Source organism: Pteropus vampyrus, unplaced genomic scaffold (assembly GCF_000151845.1).
Source record: "Pteropus vampyrus isolate Shadow unplaced genomic scaffold, Pvam_2.0 Scaffold253, whole genome shotgun sequence".
Taxonomy (NCBI): Eukaryota; Metazoa; Chordata; class Mammalia; order Chiroptera; family Pteropodidae; genus Pteropus; species Pteropus vampyrus.
This window is the reverse complement of record NW_011889034.1, coordinates 595,922-608,788: the sequence shown is the minus strand read 5'-3', so window position 1 is coordinate 608,788 and position 12,867 is coordinate 595,922. Positions and strand designations below refer to the sequence as shown.

The 12,867-nt window shown below is 56.3% G+C and overlaps 1 protein-coding gene across 1 annotated transcript in view; it reads left to right on the top strand.

Moving 5' to 3' along the window:
- Nucleotides 1-5,921, top strand: part of SLBP (stem-loop binding protein) — a 9,562-nt gene extending 3,641 nt beyond the window's left edge. The window contains exons 5-6 of the mRNA XM_011374685.2: nt 2,376-2,457; nt 5,075-5,921. Of these exons, the coding sequence (XP_011372987.2) occupies nt 2,376-2,457; nt 5,075-5,191 (199 nt within the window). The 3' untranslated portion in view covers nt 5,192-5,921. The remainder of the gene's footprint in view (nt 1-2,375; nt 2,458-5,074) is intronic.
- Nucleotides 5,922-12,867: the final 6,946 nt, after the last annotated feature.

The following is a 12,867-nucleotide window of genomic DNA, read 5'->3' as shown; positions in this document are numbered from 1 at the left end:
GACCCCGCTCAGGAAGAGGGCTCTGCGTCCCGTGTTACCTTTTAGTTCTGCGGGCGTTGACTCTTCTACCTTTTTTAAAACAGCAACGTTTATTTTGCTCCTAGATATAAAAGAAAACTCCTCATAAACGACTTTGGAAGAGAGAGAAAATCATCATCAGGAAGGTAATGCCACGTAAATGTTTCTTTTCTAATTGGATAGACCTGTAATTTATTAATGGAAAAAGTCGTGGACGCGATGCCGATTGTCTCGCTAGCACTTCCGGATTAGTCCGTTGCTCACTGACAGACCGTGCGTCTGCTGTGCACTCAGCTGCCCCACCCGTAGCACGGTTCCGGCCTGCCCGGGGTGGGTAGGGTTTGGAGCCCAGAGGACAGAAGCCCTTGGTCTTGTGTGTCTGTTTCCCGCACGGCGATCTTAGCCGCGAGGCTCGTTGTGTTGTTGATTTTGGTTTCTTCAGTTCTGACTCGAAGGAGTCTGCGTCTGCAGTGCCCGCCGACCTGGAGACGGACGAGGGCGTCCTGATGAGGAGGCAGAAGCAGATCAGCTACGGGAAGAACACCCTCGCCTACGACCGCTACATCAAAGCCGTCCCGAGGTCGTCTCGCCCCTTCGGGATGCCCCCACCCAGTCACAGTGACAGTCCGGTCGGAAGGACCGCGTAGATGGCAGACCCGAGTCTAGGAATAGGTCACTTACTACGAACTATTAGTGACTTTCAGGCGCTTATAGAAATAAGAGTGACTTGGTGACTAAAGAATCGAGGACAGGACGATTTAAAAAATAACACTTTCACTGTTTAGAATATTGGACGACGTTTCATTTTCCAGGACCCAGCAGTCTTCGTGTGTGAAGTTTATTAAAATACACGATGGGGAAGGTGCGGTTTTAACTCGTAGATTGTAGAGACCTGACTGGGGACAAAAACGTGCAGTGCCCCGTGTGGTCCAGGCCGCGTGCTCTTGCCCCCCTGCCCCCGCACGGGGACACCGGGGGCTCTAGGTAGCGTGTCACGTTGCAGGACTGAGATGCGGGTGTACTTTCCCGCAGCACAGACCGCAGAGGAGCAGGGAGTCGTGTGTGCTTCCCCTCCGTCACGGCCCATCCTGCAGACTGTCAGGCGACCTGTGCTTTGTAGAGAATGGTAATCTCAGAGCGCTTGACCTTCAGGCTGTGCAGACGTGCGTGGTGTGTGCTAGGGTAATGTCCCTCTCCTGCAGACACCTTCGACAACCTGGCATTCATCCCAAGACCCCCAACAAATTCAAGAAGTACAGCCGACGGTCGTGGGACCAGCAGATCAAACTCTGGAAGGTGGCTCTGCATTTTTGGGATCCTCCAGCTGAAGAAGGATGTGATTTCCAAGAAATGTATGTCTGAACTCGCTGTGTCCCTTGTGTGGCAGGCGGGTCATCATGTTGTGAAACCCCCCGAAGTTCCAGGGGGAGAACAGAGCAGCCGCCTGACGTGGCTGCACGTCCGCTCTCTGAGCACGAGTGTGCGGAGCTGGGCGGGGGGCGCCGGGGGTGGCCGGAGGGAGGAGCGTGCTTCCTGGACCGAAGTTACCTTCGTAGCTAGAAAGAACGGAGCTGAGTAAACCTGAAACTCCGTGGGGTTTTACTTACTTTTAAGATAAACATTCCAAAAATTAGTTGAGTCATTTATTTTGAATTGTGAAAATAAAAGGTCTTTTTTTAAGCTGAAGAAGGCTTTCGTCTTTCCCCGTTGGCTCTTGAACTCGTGCCTGGTGGGCGAGGCCGCGGGCCGACTTGCCACGTGGTCGGGGGGCCGTGGCCTCCCGCTGTCCAGTTCCTCTCCTCGGCCCTTCTCAGCCTGAGCCCCCCTCCCCCAGACACATTTACCTATTCGGCAAATATTGGAGCGTTTGCTTCATGCTGGGAAAATTTATTAGAAACTGTCACGTTTGGAATGATCCTAACGTGGCTTTACAAATTTGGCCTTGCAGTTGTCCTACCGATTTCTTTCTAGTTGACGCTGTTGTCCTAATCTCTTTACGAGGACAAAATGGGAAGGAGCGGAGCTGTGTGGCGGCAGCTCACAGTGTCCGTCTCAGCAGAACGGGGCTCGGTGTCGACCCTTCTCTTCGGGGAGCCCGTGGGCCTGGGTCGCTGCTCCGGGCCGAGAACTGGCAGAGCGCGGTGGGCCCCCAGCCCGGGGGTTCTGCCAGCTTTCCCCTGGGTCGACTGGCGCATGGGAGTCCCTGAACGCTGTCGGGTCCACTGGGGGTGGAGGAGACTTGTCAGCGTCCTCGCTGGCAGCGACCTGTTGGGGGTGTGTGTTGTTAGGGAACAGCCTGCCTCGTGCGTCTGCTGGCTGTGAGGGGCGGTGCCTGACACGCTTGTTTGCTCTTGCAGACACCCCGTGGACCTCGGGGAGATGGAGACCGAGGCCGCAGAGAGCAGCTCCGGGTCCCAGAGCAGCTCCCAGGAAAACCTTGTAAGTGCCCCGCTGGCGTCGCCCCCAGCGTGGTGGTGGCGGCTACCTGCGGGCAGTCCGTGCCGCCTGATGAGCTGCTCTCCGCTGCAGTTGGGTTTCGATGCTTCCGAGGAAGGGGCTCCTCACCCCTGTCTTGGTGCCGTCAAATGCCGGCCGTGACAGATGCCTGGGCAGCGGCCTCAGCAGGTTTGCGGTTCGGTCCGACCGTTTCCATTCGGAAGCGAAGGCCTTTCCCTGCGGTTCCGGCTCTGTGGGCGCCGGAGCCATGTGCCGGTGGGTACAGCAAGCAAAGCGGTGCTGTCAGCCAAGGGGCTTCCCGCATTTGCCAATTTAAAAAAATCACGTTTTCCAGGAAAGAAATTCAAAGGTTAAAAGCAGTGTGCAGGGGGCGGCTCCGTCGTGCGGCCATGAGCACGTCTGCCTTACACACAGAAGGTCCCGGGTTCGCGCCCCAGTGGAGCCGCGGACCATGCCCGGGGTGCGCCGGGCCCCGGCTGCACGCCGCGAGCGTGTGGGAGGGGACCCCCTGCCTTCAGAGATCCAGCTCTTAGGAAAAGGGGAAGCGGCAACAGCCATGGCTCAGGCGTGGAAGTGGGCGCGGGGGGCGTCAAAGGGGGTAAGCAAAGCGATGCGCAGAAGCGCCTCACCTTTAGTTCGTGGCTCCCGGTCAGGTGCGAGCGAGTGCGCGCCCGCTGCCCACGACGGAGCGGGCCCCTCCTTCCCACGAAGGAGACCTCCCCAGTGTCTGTATGTGGAAATGTCCCGTGTATTAAGTGTAAACGAAAGATTGGAAACTAGAACACACGTCTGTGACAGGTTCACGCCCTGTAAGCCCGGCCCGCACTGCGCCTGCGCTCCAGTTTTGAGGGCCACCTGCAACCGTGCACTGTCTGTGACTGACGGTCTGTGACAGGTTAGAGGTCACACAAATGTCTGACGGTGGAGGAAAGGCAAAATCGTGTTTGTGTCACAGGGACGGCTGCCACAGGTTGATTCTGAAGACGGACGATGCAGGGAAATTGTTGGGATGAATAAAACCAGGGTGTTTCACGCTAGGACGGCCCCAGCCGTGTGACGGTCACACGGAGGCAGGACTAGGAGCGTGCTCAGGAAGGCCTCACGTGGCATCTTTGGTTTGGGTTAAGAGTACCCCGTGTCCTGGCTCAAGAAACATTGTGCATGTGCCACATGCAGCCCCCAGTCAGGTGGAGGTGCGTGTGGGGCGCCGGCCCGCGAGGGCGAGAGGCCGGGGTTCTGACGGGTCCCTGGGGGCTTCCAAGGGCAGGTGGCTCAGACGTGGCTGGGTGTACGGAGGGAAGAGCCGGGCCAGGATAGGTACTGAGGACGAGGACACCCGGGCGACTGACTGCTGGTGTCCCCAGCCGCCCAGGCCGGCGGCAGGGGGTGGGGCTTGGCGGCGAACGTTGGCGTAACCACAGCGGGTTGTGTGCTCGGGAGCCGCGGCGCGGGGGCCGCACGGCCAGCAAGCGTCCTCGCTCAGGTTCCCGCTGTCCTGGTGACCTTCCTGCGAGTCTCATCTCTGTTTTGGTCCGGAATTTAATCAAGGACTGAGCGTTTAAATCGCCAGGTGTCTTAAATTCTTTTTAACCTAGAATCGTTGTCTGGCCTTCCCCCCTGACTTTGACCTTTCTCAGGGTTCAGGCTAGTGAAGCAGGGCGTTCCTCGCCGTTGGGGGCGAGGGTGTCGCTGTCACACGCTCCTTACGAGTCAGACCCAGGTAGCGCCTCGGGAAAGACTGTGACAGTGGGGTGGAGTGAGGCGATGCAGGTGCTGGCAGCCAGGCTTCTCCACTATAAAAACAAACTTTTTTTAATAGTCGCTTGAAACTTTGGGTTTAGTCGGTATAACCATTGGGCTCCAACTAGTTTAAACGCACTAAATTGTAAACTCTAGCGCTTGAATATATGACCCTTCAGTTAAACACTTTTAATGGAAAAGGCAAAACCTCTTCATTAAAACGATTCAGAGACTTGTTAAACTGTCACTTCCTGTTCTGACAGCCACCGTCCAGTTCTGTCCAGCTTTTAAGCATTCTCTCTCTGCTTGTGAAAGTGTGCGTGGGTCTGCGCAGTGCCCTGTGAATGGCTCATCCTGTCCCTTTGGGTCCCTCCCACTGTGGTTCCCAGAAGTTTCGGGGGTGGGCGTGGGGAGGGGCCGCCCTCCCGCACTGCGCCCGTGGCTCGAGTTGAGGCAAACCGGTCAGCGATTCAGTGGCATTCTGCCTCACATGTCTCACGGTGACAGCACTCACCAGGCCACGCGGCGGCTCCCGTCTGAGCAGGGTGGCTGCAGTTCAGAGGCCTTCAAGGGTCCGTTGGCCTCTAATCTGGGGGGGGGGGTAGTCATTTGACATATCCGGCTAAACTAGAGTTTGGCGACGTTTCCACGGGTCTTAGTCGCTGACTGCTTTGGGTTCACTGACACGTGTTCCAGTGTCCCCAGGCCTTAGCTGGTGATCGCAGTCTCAGGCCTGTAGTGCCGCGGGCAGAGGGCCAGGCACGCACTCCCTCGGTGGGGTCGGCGGCCTTGTGCTGCCACCGGCGGCAAGTCCCGTTCGTCTGAGCAGCTAGCCCTGACTCCTGCTTCTGTTTTCCAGGATGTGTTCTCTGGCACACCCACCAAAGTTAGACACGTGGACTGCCAAGCAGAGGACGAGTTCGACTTGGAAGCTTGTTTAACTGAACCCTTGAAGGACTTCTCGGCCATGAGCTAACTGTACTGCGTGAGGCCACTGAGCACGTTGTCACTACCGGGCAGGTGGAGGGCCAGCCGGGCGTGCTCATGCATTTGTAACGGGGTGGTTTCTGTTAATAGTTTGTTATCTCATGGTGAATTGTTATTCTTGCCTTATTTTCTCAAGAAACGATTTTATGTATAGTGAGTGTATTTTGCATGTTTTAAATAGTAAATGGAACTAAGTGCAGTGAAAATTGAACTTAGAGCTATGTTGCAACAAACTCCAAGCCGACCGCCAAGCGCACATGGCCTGTTCCCGTGGCATTTTCGACGGTGGGTTGCCACTCGTCACGCAGCTGGTATGGCTTTGACCGTATGTTCACAGGACCAGCCTGGCTGCAGCTTTCTTTACTGGCACCTACGTGTTCTTGGAATCAGGCCTTTAATGTCTTTACGGAAACTTAATTTTTGGCCTTCTGTCAATGCATCGAAGTGGCTTTTCCCCTCACATAGAGCACTGAATAGTCGGATATTAAATCGAGCTGTTGAATTCATAGATTTCATGTAAATTATGGTCTTAGCTTGGTCCTTGTCAGTAGCACGGGCAGGTCTTGTCCCAGGCGTGCCTGGCGGTCTGGGCTGCAGAGGGGTTTGGAAGGGACGTTTTTTACACAGTTAATTCACCATGTAAAAGTGCTGTAAATGATAATGTGTAATGTATACAGGTTTTCTGTTCAAATATTCAATTGTAAGCTTCTTGTTAAGACTGTTAAGTTTCTAATGCTTTTGTATGGAATACTGCCAGGGCGGCTAGCTGCCACGGCAGCACCTGCGTGTGGAAGACCCAGGTGAGCGCCTGTCCGCCTCGGGCACGCGGGAGGACGGGAGGACGCACGGGGTGGCGGCAGTGTCCTGCCCGGTCTCGTTAACCTCACTGCGCCTGCTGAGGACGACCCTGTCTTATGGCGGGAGCTGGGGCCCAGTCACACACTCAGTGTGCGCTTCCCTCAGACCCCAGGCCTCCTGCTCGAGGGACGTGCGTGTCCGGCAGACGTCTCTCGTGCACCAAGGAAGCCAGGGCCCTGGGCGCGGTGCTGCTGGGCAGCTGGGGTGACATCAGGGTGGTGCGGTCTACCCAAGAGCTGAGCGGGCGTTGGACTTGGGTCTTTGGTGGGCTGCACTGCCCATGGCACGTCTTCCAGCCACCGCTCGGACCCTGGCTGCTGCCACCAGCCCACAGACACCCCAGGAAGCGCCGAGCTCGCCTCAAGCAAGCGACAGGCTCCGGCAGCTTTGTTCGGGGTTTCCGAAGGGCGGAAGGCTGTCCTTGTTCATTTAACACATGTGTTGATCCCATACTTCGTGTCAGGCATAGTCAAGCAGACGCTGGGAACATGCAGAAGACAGGACGCTCAGGTCTGCACTCAGGCCGTAATGGGGACGGGAGGCCATAGATACACTGTGAGGTTCAGGGACAGTAGAGGGCAGAGGGTGTGGGCAGTGCCAGGTGGTGGCGACATGTCTCTTCTGTGGTGTTTCCACAGGGACAGTCTGGGTGGGGGTATGGGCTGCCGCCAGAATCTTCAGACGTGGGAGGACCGCAGGCCGGTGCGGAGGGACTTCGAGGCGTTGTGAGGAACGTGGGGTGGTGGACCCTGAGGGTCCCCGGAGATGGCGGTGAGGGTGGGTGGGCCCTGGGGTTTCAGGGACTGGAGCAGTGGGCGTCCTTGCTGGGTCCGGCCAGCTTAGCAGCACCGCAGCGTGCAGTGTGGTGGGGGTGTGACATGCGCTGGGTGACTCTGGTCAGGTTTCTAGGCAGCACCTAAGGGACTGCTGGCTCCCCACTGCTTACTCTGAAGGGTGTCAGTCGAGAGAAGCTGATGCAGGATTTCCAGCGGCAAGGAGCAGCACCCGGCGGGCTCGGCTTCTCCGCCTTTCTGGATGGCGGATGAGGCTGCTGCGCAGAGGGCCCCCGGGCAGAGCTGGTCTGGTCGGAGGGAGGTGGGGGTCAGGAGCTGGGCCATGCCGACGTGGCTTGCTAGGGCCCTGGGAACAAGCACGCCACCAAATAGCAGGGCTCCTGAGAAACTCCAGAGCTCATCTCAGCAGAAGCCTGGGACAGAAGGCTTGATTGACACCTGTGCACGTGGCTCTTGTCTCATGAACCCTAATAAGATTCACAAGACACTCAAAACACTTCAAAAGAATTATATTGGCAAAAACACTGCCAGTTTGGGTCGAAAGGCACAGGCAGTATGACATGACATATCCGGCTAAACTAGAGTTTGGCGACGTTTCCACGGGTCTTAATCGCTGACTGCTTTGGGTTCACTGACACGTGTTCCAGTGTCCCCAGGCCTTAGCTGGTGATCGCAGTCTCAGGCCTGTAGTGCCGCGGGCAGAGGGCCAGGCACGCACTCCCTCGGTGGGGTCGGCGGCCTTGTGCTGCCACCGGCGGCAAGTCCCGTTCATCTGAGCAGCTAGCCCTGACTCCTGCTTCTGTTTTCCAGGATGTGTTCTCTGGCACACCCACCAAAGTTAGACACGTGGACTGCCAAGCAGAGGACGAGTTCGACTTGGAAGCTTGTTTAACTGAACCCTTGAAGGACTTCTCGGCCATGAGCTAACTGTACTGCGTGAGGCCACTGAGCACGTTGTCACTACCGGGCAGGTGGAGGGCCAGCCGGGCGTGCTCATGCATTTGTAACGGGGTGGTTTCTGTTAATAGTTTGTTATCTCATGGTGAATTGTTATTCTTGCCTTATTTTCTCAAGACACGATTTTATGTATAGTGAGTGTATTTTGCATGTTTTAAATAGTAAATGGAACTAAGTGCAGTGAAAATTGAACTTAGAGCTATGTTGCAACAAACTCCAAGCCGACCGCCAAGCGCACGTGGCCTGTTCCCGTGGCATTTTCGACGGTGGGTTGCCACTCGTCACGCAGCTGGTATGGCTTTGACCGTATGTTCACAGGACCAGCCTGGCTGCAGCTTTCTTTACTGGCACCTACGTGTTCTTGGAATCAGGCCTTTAATGTCTTTACGGAAACTTAATTTTTGGCCTTCTGTCAATGCATCGAAGTGGCTTTTCCCCTCACATAGAGCACTGAATAGTCGGATATTAGATCGAGCTGTTGAATTCATAGATTTCATGTAAATTATGGTCTTAGCTTGGTCCTTGTCAGTAGCACGGGCAGGTCTTGTCCCAGGCGTGCCTGGCGGTCTGGGCTGCAGAGGGGTTTGGAAGGGACGTTTTTTACACAGTTAATTCACCATGTAAAAGTGCTGTAAATGATAATGTGTAATGTATACAGGTTTTCTGTTCAAATATTCAATTGTAAGCTTCTTGTTAAGACTGTTAAGTTTCTAATGCTTTTGTATGGAATACTGCCAGGGCGGCTAGCTGCCACGGCAGCACCTGCGTGTGGAAGACCCAGGTGAGCGCCTGTCCGCCTCGGGCACGCGGGAGGACGGGAGGACGCACGGGGTGGCGGCAGTGTCCTGCCCGGTCTCGTTAACCTCACTGCGCCTGGTGAGGACGACCCTGTCTTATGGCGGGAGCTGGGGCCCAGTCACACACTCAGTGTGCGCTTCCCTCAGACCCCAGGCCTCCTGCTCGAGGGACGTGCGTGTCCGGCAGACGTCTCTCGTGCACCAAGGAAGCCAGGGCCCTGGGCGCGGTGCTGCTGGGCAGCTGGGGTGACATCAGGGTGGTGCGGTCTACCCAAGAGCTGAGCGGGCGTTGGACTTGGGTCTTTGGTGGGCTGCACTGCCCATGGCACGTCTTCCAGCCACCGCTCGGACCCTGGCTGCTGCCACCAGCCCACAGACACCCCAGGAAGCGCCGAGCTCGCCTCAAGCAAGCGACAGGCTCCGGCAGCTTTGTTCGGGGTTTCCGAAGGGCGGAAGGCTGTCCTTGTTCATTTAACACATGTGTTGATCCCATACTTCGTGTCAGGCATAGTCAAGCAGACGCTGGGAACATGCAGAAGACAGGACGCTCAGGTCTGCACTCAGGCCGTAATGGGGACGGGAGGCCATAGATACGCTGTGAGGTTCAGGGACAGTAGAGGGCAGAGGGTGTGGGCAGTGCCAGGTGGTGGCGACATGTCTTTTCTGTGGTGTTTCCACAGGGACAGTCTGGGTGGGGGTGTGGGCTGCCGCCAGAATCTTCAGACGTGGGAGGACCGCAGGCTGGTGCGGAGGGACTTCGAGGCGTTGTGAGGAACGTCGGGTGGTGGACCCTGAGGGTCCCCGGAGATGGCGGTGAGGGCGGGTGGGCCCTGGGGTTTCAGGGACTGGAGCAGTGGGCGTCCTTGCTGGGTCCGGCCAGCTTAGCAGCACCGCAGCGTGCAGTGTGGTGGGGGTGTGACATGCGCTGGGTGACTCTGGTCAGGTTTCTAGGCAGCACCTAAGGGACTGCTGGCTCCCCACTGCTTACTCTGAAGGGTGTCAGTCGAGAGAAGCTGATGCGGGATTTCCAGCGGCAAGGAGCAGCACCCGGCGGGCTCGGCTTCTCCGCCTTTCCGGATGGCGGATGAGGCTGCTGCGCAGAGGGCCCCCGGGCAGAGCTGGTCTGGTCGGAGGGAGGTGGGGGTCAGGAGCTGGGCCATGCCGACGTGGCTTGCTAGGGCCCTGGGAACAAGCACGCCACCAAATAGCAGGGCTCCTGAGAAACTCCAGAGCTCATCTCAGCAGAAGCCTGGGACAGAAGGCTTGATTGACACCTGTGCACGTGGCTCTTGTCTCATGAACCCTAATAAGATTCACAAGACACTCAAAACACTTCAAAAGAATTATATTGGCAAAAACACTGCCAGTTTGGGTCGAAAGGCACAGGCAGTATGACATGAAAGGCCCTTGGACCCTTGAGATTCCACGGGCCGAGAAACTACTGAGCTGCAGATTCGGGCCCCTTTCATGGCAAAGTGGGAGACGGGCATGGGGCCAGGAGCCCACGGGCAGAGCCAGGGCGTGGAAGGTGTCCCACGGAGCAAGACCGAGGCCTCGTCAAGGAACTGCCATGGCCAGTGACCCCTGTGTCCTTCCCACTCTGCGCAGGAGTGTCTATAACAGTTACCCCAGTCTGCTGGGTGTGTGAGTGGCAGGCCGGGGACACAGGGCAGACAAGTCGTCCCTTTAGTCCAGAGGTCTCCGGGCTGAGAGGAAGCCACACCAGGAAATCTCGGTGATGAGACCGGGCTTCAGGCTGATGCTGCAGCGGGTGAGATTGGAGGCCTGGGCAGGCCGGTGACTGACTTGTGGCAGAGGAGGCCAGCAGGAGGCGGGGCGGGAGTGAATGAGAGATGAGGTTGGGTTGGGGTGCCGCCCGGGGGGCCTGGCTGTCCTCTCAGGGCAGCGGGGAGGCCCTGAGATGGGCATGACATCTGACTCAGCTCCTAGAAGAATCTACCCTGGCTATTAGCGTTTGCTTGACATTTAGATTCTTAGAATTCTCTTAAGCACGGAGAAAGTCTCCAGGCTCTGGTGCTTGCCTTTAATGCTGACGTAATCTAGTATTCTCCGTGAGCGTTCCAAACAACCAGCAGGCTGGGGGCGAGTTGCTTTATTCTCGACTTGTACATCGAACCAGGCAGTGTCAGAACTAAATTAAGTTTGTCCGGCATGATTAATTCTTCACGATCCCAGGCTGATGGCTATCTCGCTCCCGTTGGTGGTTCATTTTCCTATCTTCCCGTGTCTAGATGGACATGGCCAGCTTATCAGGGTTGTCATCCTACATTCTCCGACTTATTTTTTCATGTATCACGAAGCCATTCTCGTTTCTTGCCGGTCCATCGGGATTCTGTCCTCCAGGTGCTCTTCTCAGCAACTCGGCCATCGAGTTGCTGATTCCTCTGTCCCTTTGGTGGGAAGACGAGATGGGGCCTCCCAGGTGAGTCAGCAGCCTCCGCCTGGACCGGAAGCCTGCACTCTGGACCCGTGTGAGTGGCTCTTCCGATTAAGGTAGGGCGTACACAGCGTTTTTTTCCCCCCATGTAGGCAAATTTGAAAGGACTGTTGGGTAAGGTCATGTTACTGTACTTGACAAACTGCAAGTGCCTTGCAAACGAACGTGTTAGCTGGCTCCGTGTGTGTGTGTCGGGGGGGGTGAGGAGGAGTGGGCCTTTTGATCGTCAGATTACGTATTTTATGTTTACGCATCTTGAGGAGTGTATTTACTTATGCTTTAATTTCACCTAAGCCACTGTGAAACTCACACTTCAAAGAGGCATGTAAAATTTTCTGGAAAAATACTTACTTAGTGTAGGTGTGTAGGAAGGGAAGGCTCAAGTTCTGCCTTTTCCCTATATTGCCACTTGGGGCTCGGTGACTGGCGTTCCAACACGGATACCAACTGTGTAGGTGCCCCAGAGGGCGCCTCCTGGCCTGGCGCCTCAGGGGCACTTTGTGTTCAGTGAGGAGCACAGACCTGCCATCTAGTCCCCGCTGTGAGACGGAGCCCTCATGTCCACATCTGCATCGTGTCCACCTCGCAGGCTGGCTCTAAGGAGGAGAGGAGAAGGTGCATGCCACATGCTTCCCAGTGCTCGGTGACGGCAGCCGTTCGGTTGCGGGGGGCCTTCCTGGACGTGTTGACAAAGCCCTGCGCTTGCATTAATAATGGGCAGGGCAGGGATGGTTTTCGGCGGGACTGACGACCGCTGGCAACCAGGCACGGGGCTGTCGGGGACAGGCTCCCAGCCGCCACGTGGAGGCCCAGGGCGGGGTTGGCTCTGCCTCGGGAGGGCTCCTGGAACCAGTTCAGTGTATGCTGTCTCCCCTACCCCCGTGAACACCGAGCCACGCAAGGGGCAGGTGGCAGGCCGCCCAGTGGCCCTGAATGCAATTTTGAAGGGGGTTTCCCGGTGAGACGGCGTCAGCGCATTCGCTGTGTTCTTAGGGAAAAGGCAGAACTTGTGAGTTTCCAGCGTTTGCTCTGTGAAAGACTCTGTTAAGAGGTTGAAAAGACAAACTGCGGACTCGGAGGAATCCTTGCGAACCACATATCCGACATAGGACGTGTTTTTGTTATAAAGAACTCTCAAAATTCGAGAGTGAGAAACAGACGCAACTGGGGCGTGAGCAGAAGGGCAAGAGGGGACATTTGGGTTACTGGGGGGGAAAGGCCCTCTCTGCGGTACCGTCTCCCTGTCCATGGATGTGGGTCTCCGTGTCACTCGTAAGTTCTTGAACCGCCTTCTGTAACGCTTTGTCGCCTTCCCCGTAAAGGTCTCGTAAAACCTCATAGGAACCTGATCGTTAGCCTGGTACTTTCTAAACGTTCCATGTTCTGTGTGTTGCATGTGAAAAGCATCGTCACTGTTGTATATTCATGTGTCCTGCTCCCTTGCTGACATCGTAACAGATTTGTTGTATGTTGACCATATCTTTTCTTGGTCTTTGTAGAAAACCATGTTTAGAATAAATAATGGCAGGTTCAGTTTTTCCTTCCCAGCCCTTATAACCTGTATTTGTTTCTTATATTGTGCTGGTGATGCTCTATAGTATACTCTTAAATTTTTAAGAGCCAGGGACTTGCCCAAGGTCACCAAGCAGCTCACAGGCAGGGCGGGGACTGCCCGTGCAATAGGGACCCTGGTGTCGGAAGATGGGGGCTCCGAGCCCAGGCTGCGGGCAGGGCCCAGCCCTTCGCTCCAGCCTGAGCCACAGGGTTTCCCCGGCCCAGAGGCCACTCCTGCCGCCTTATG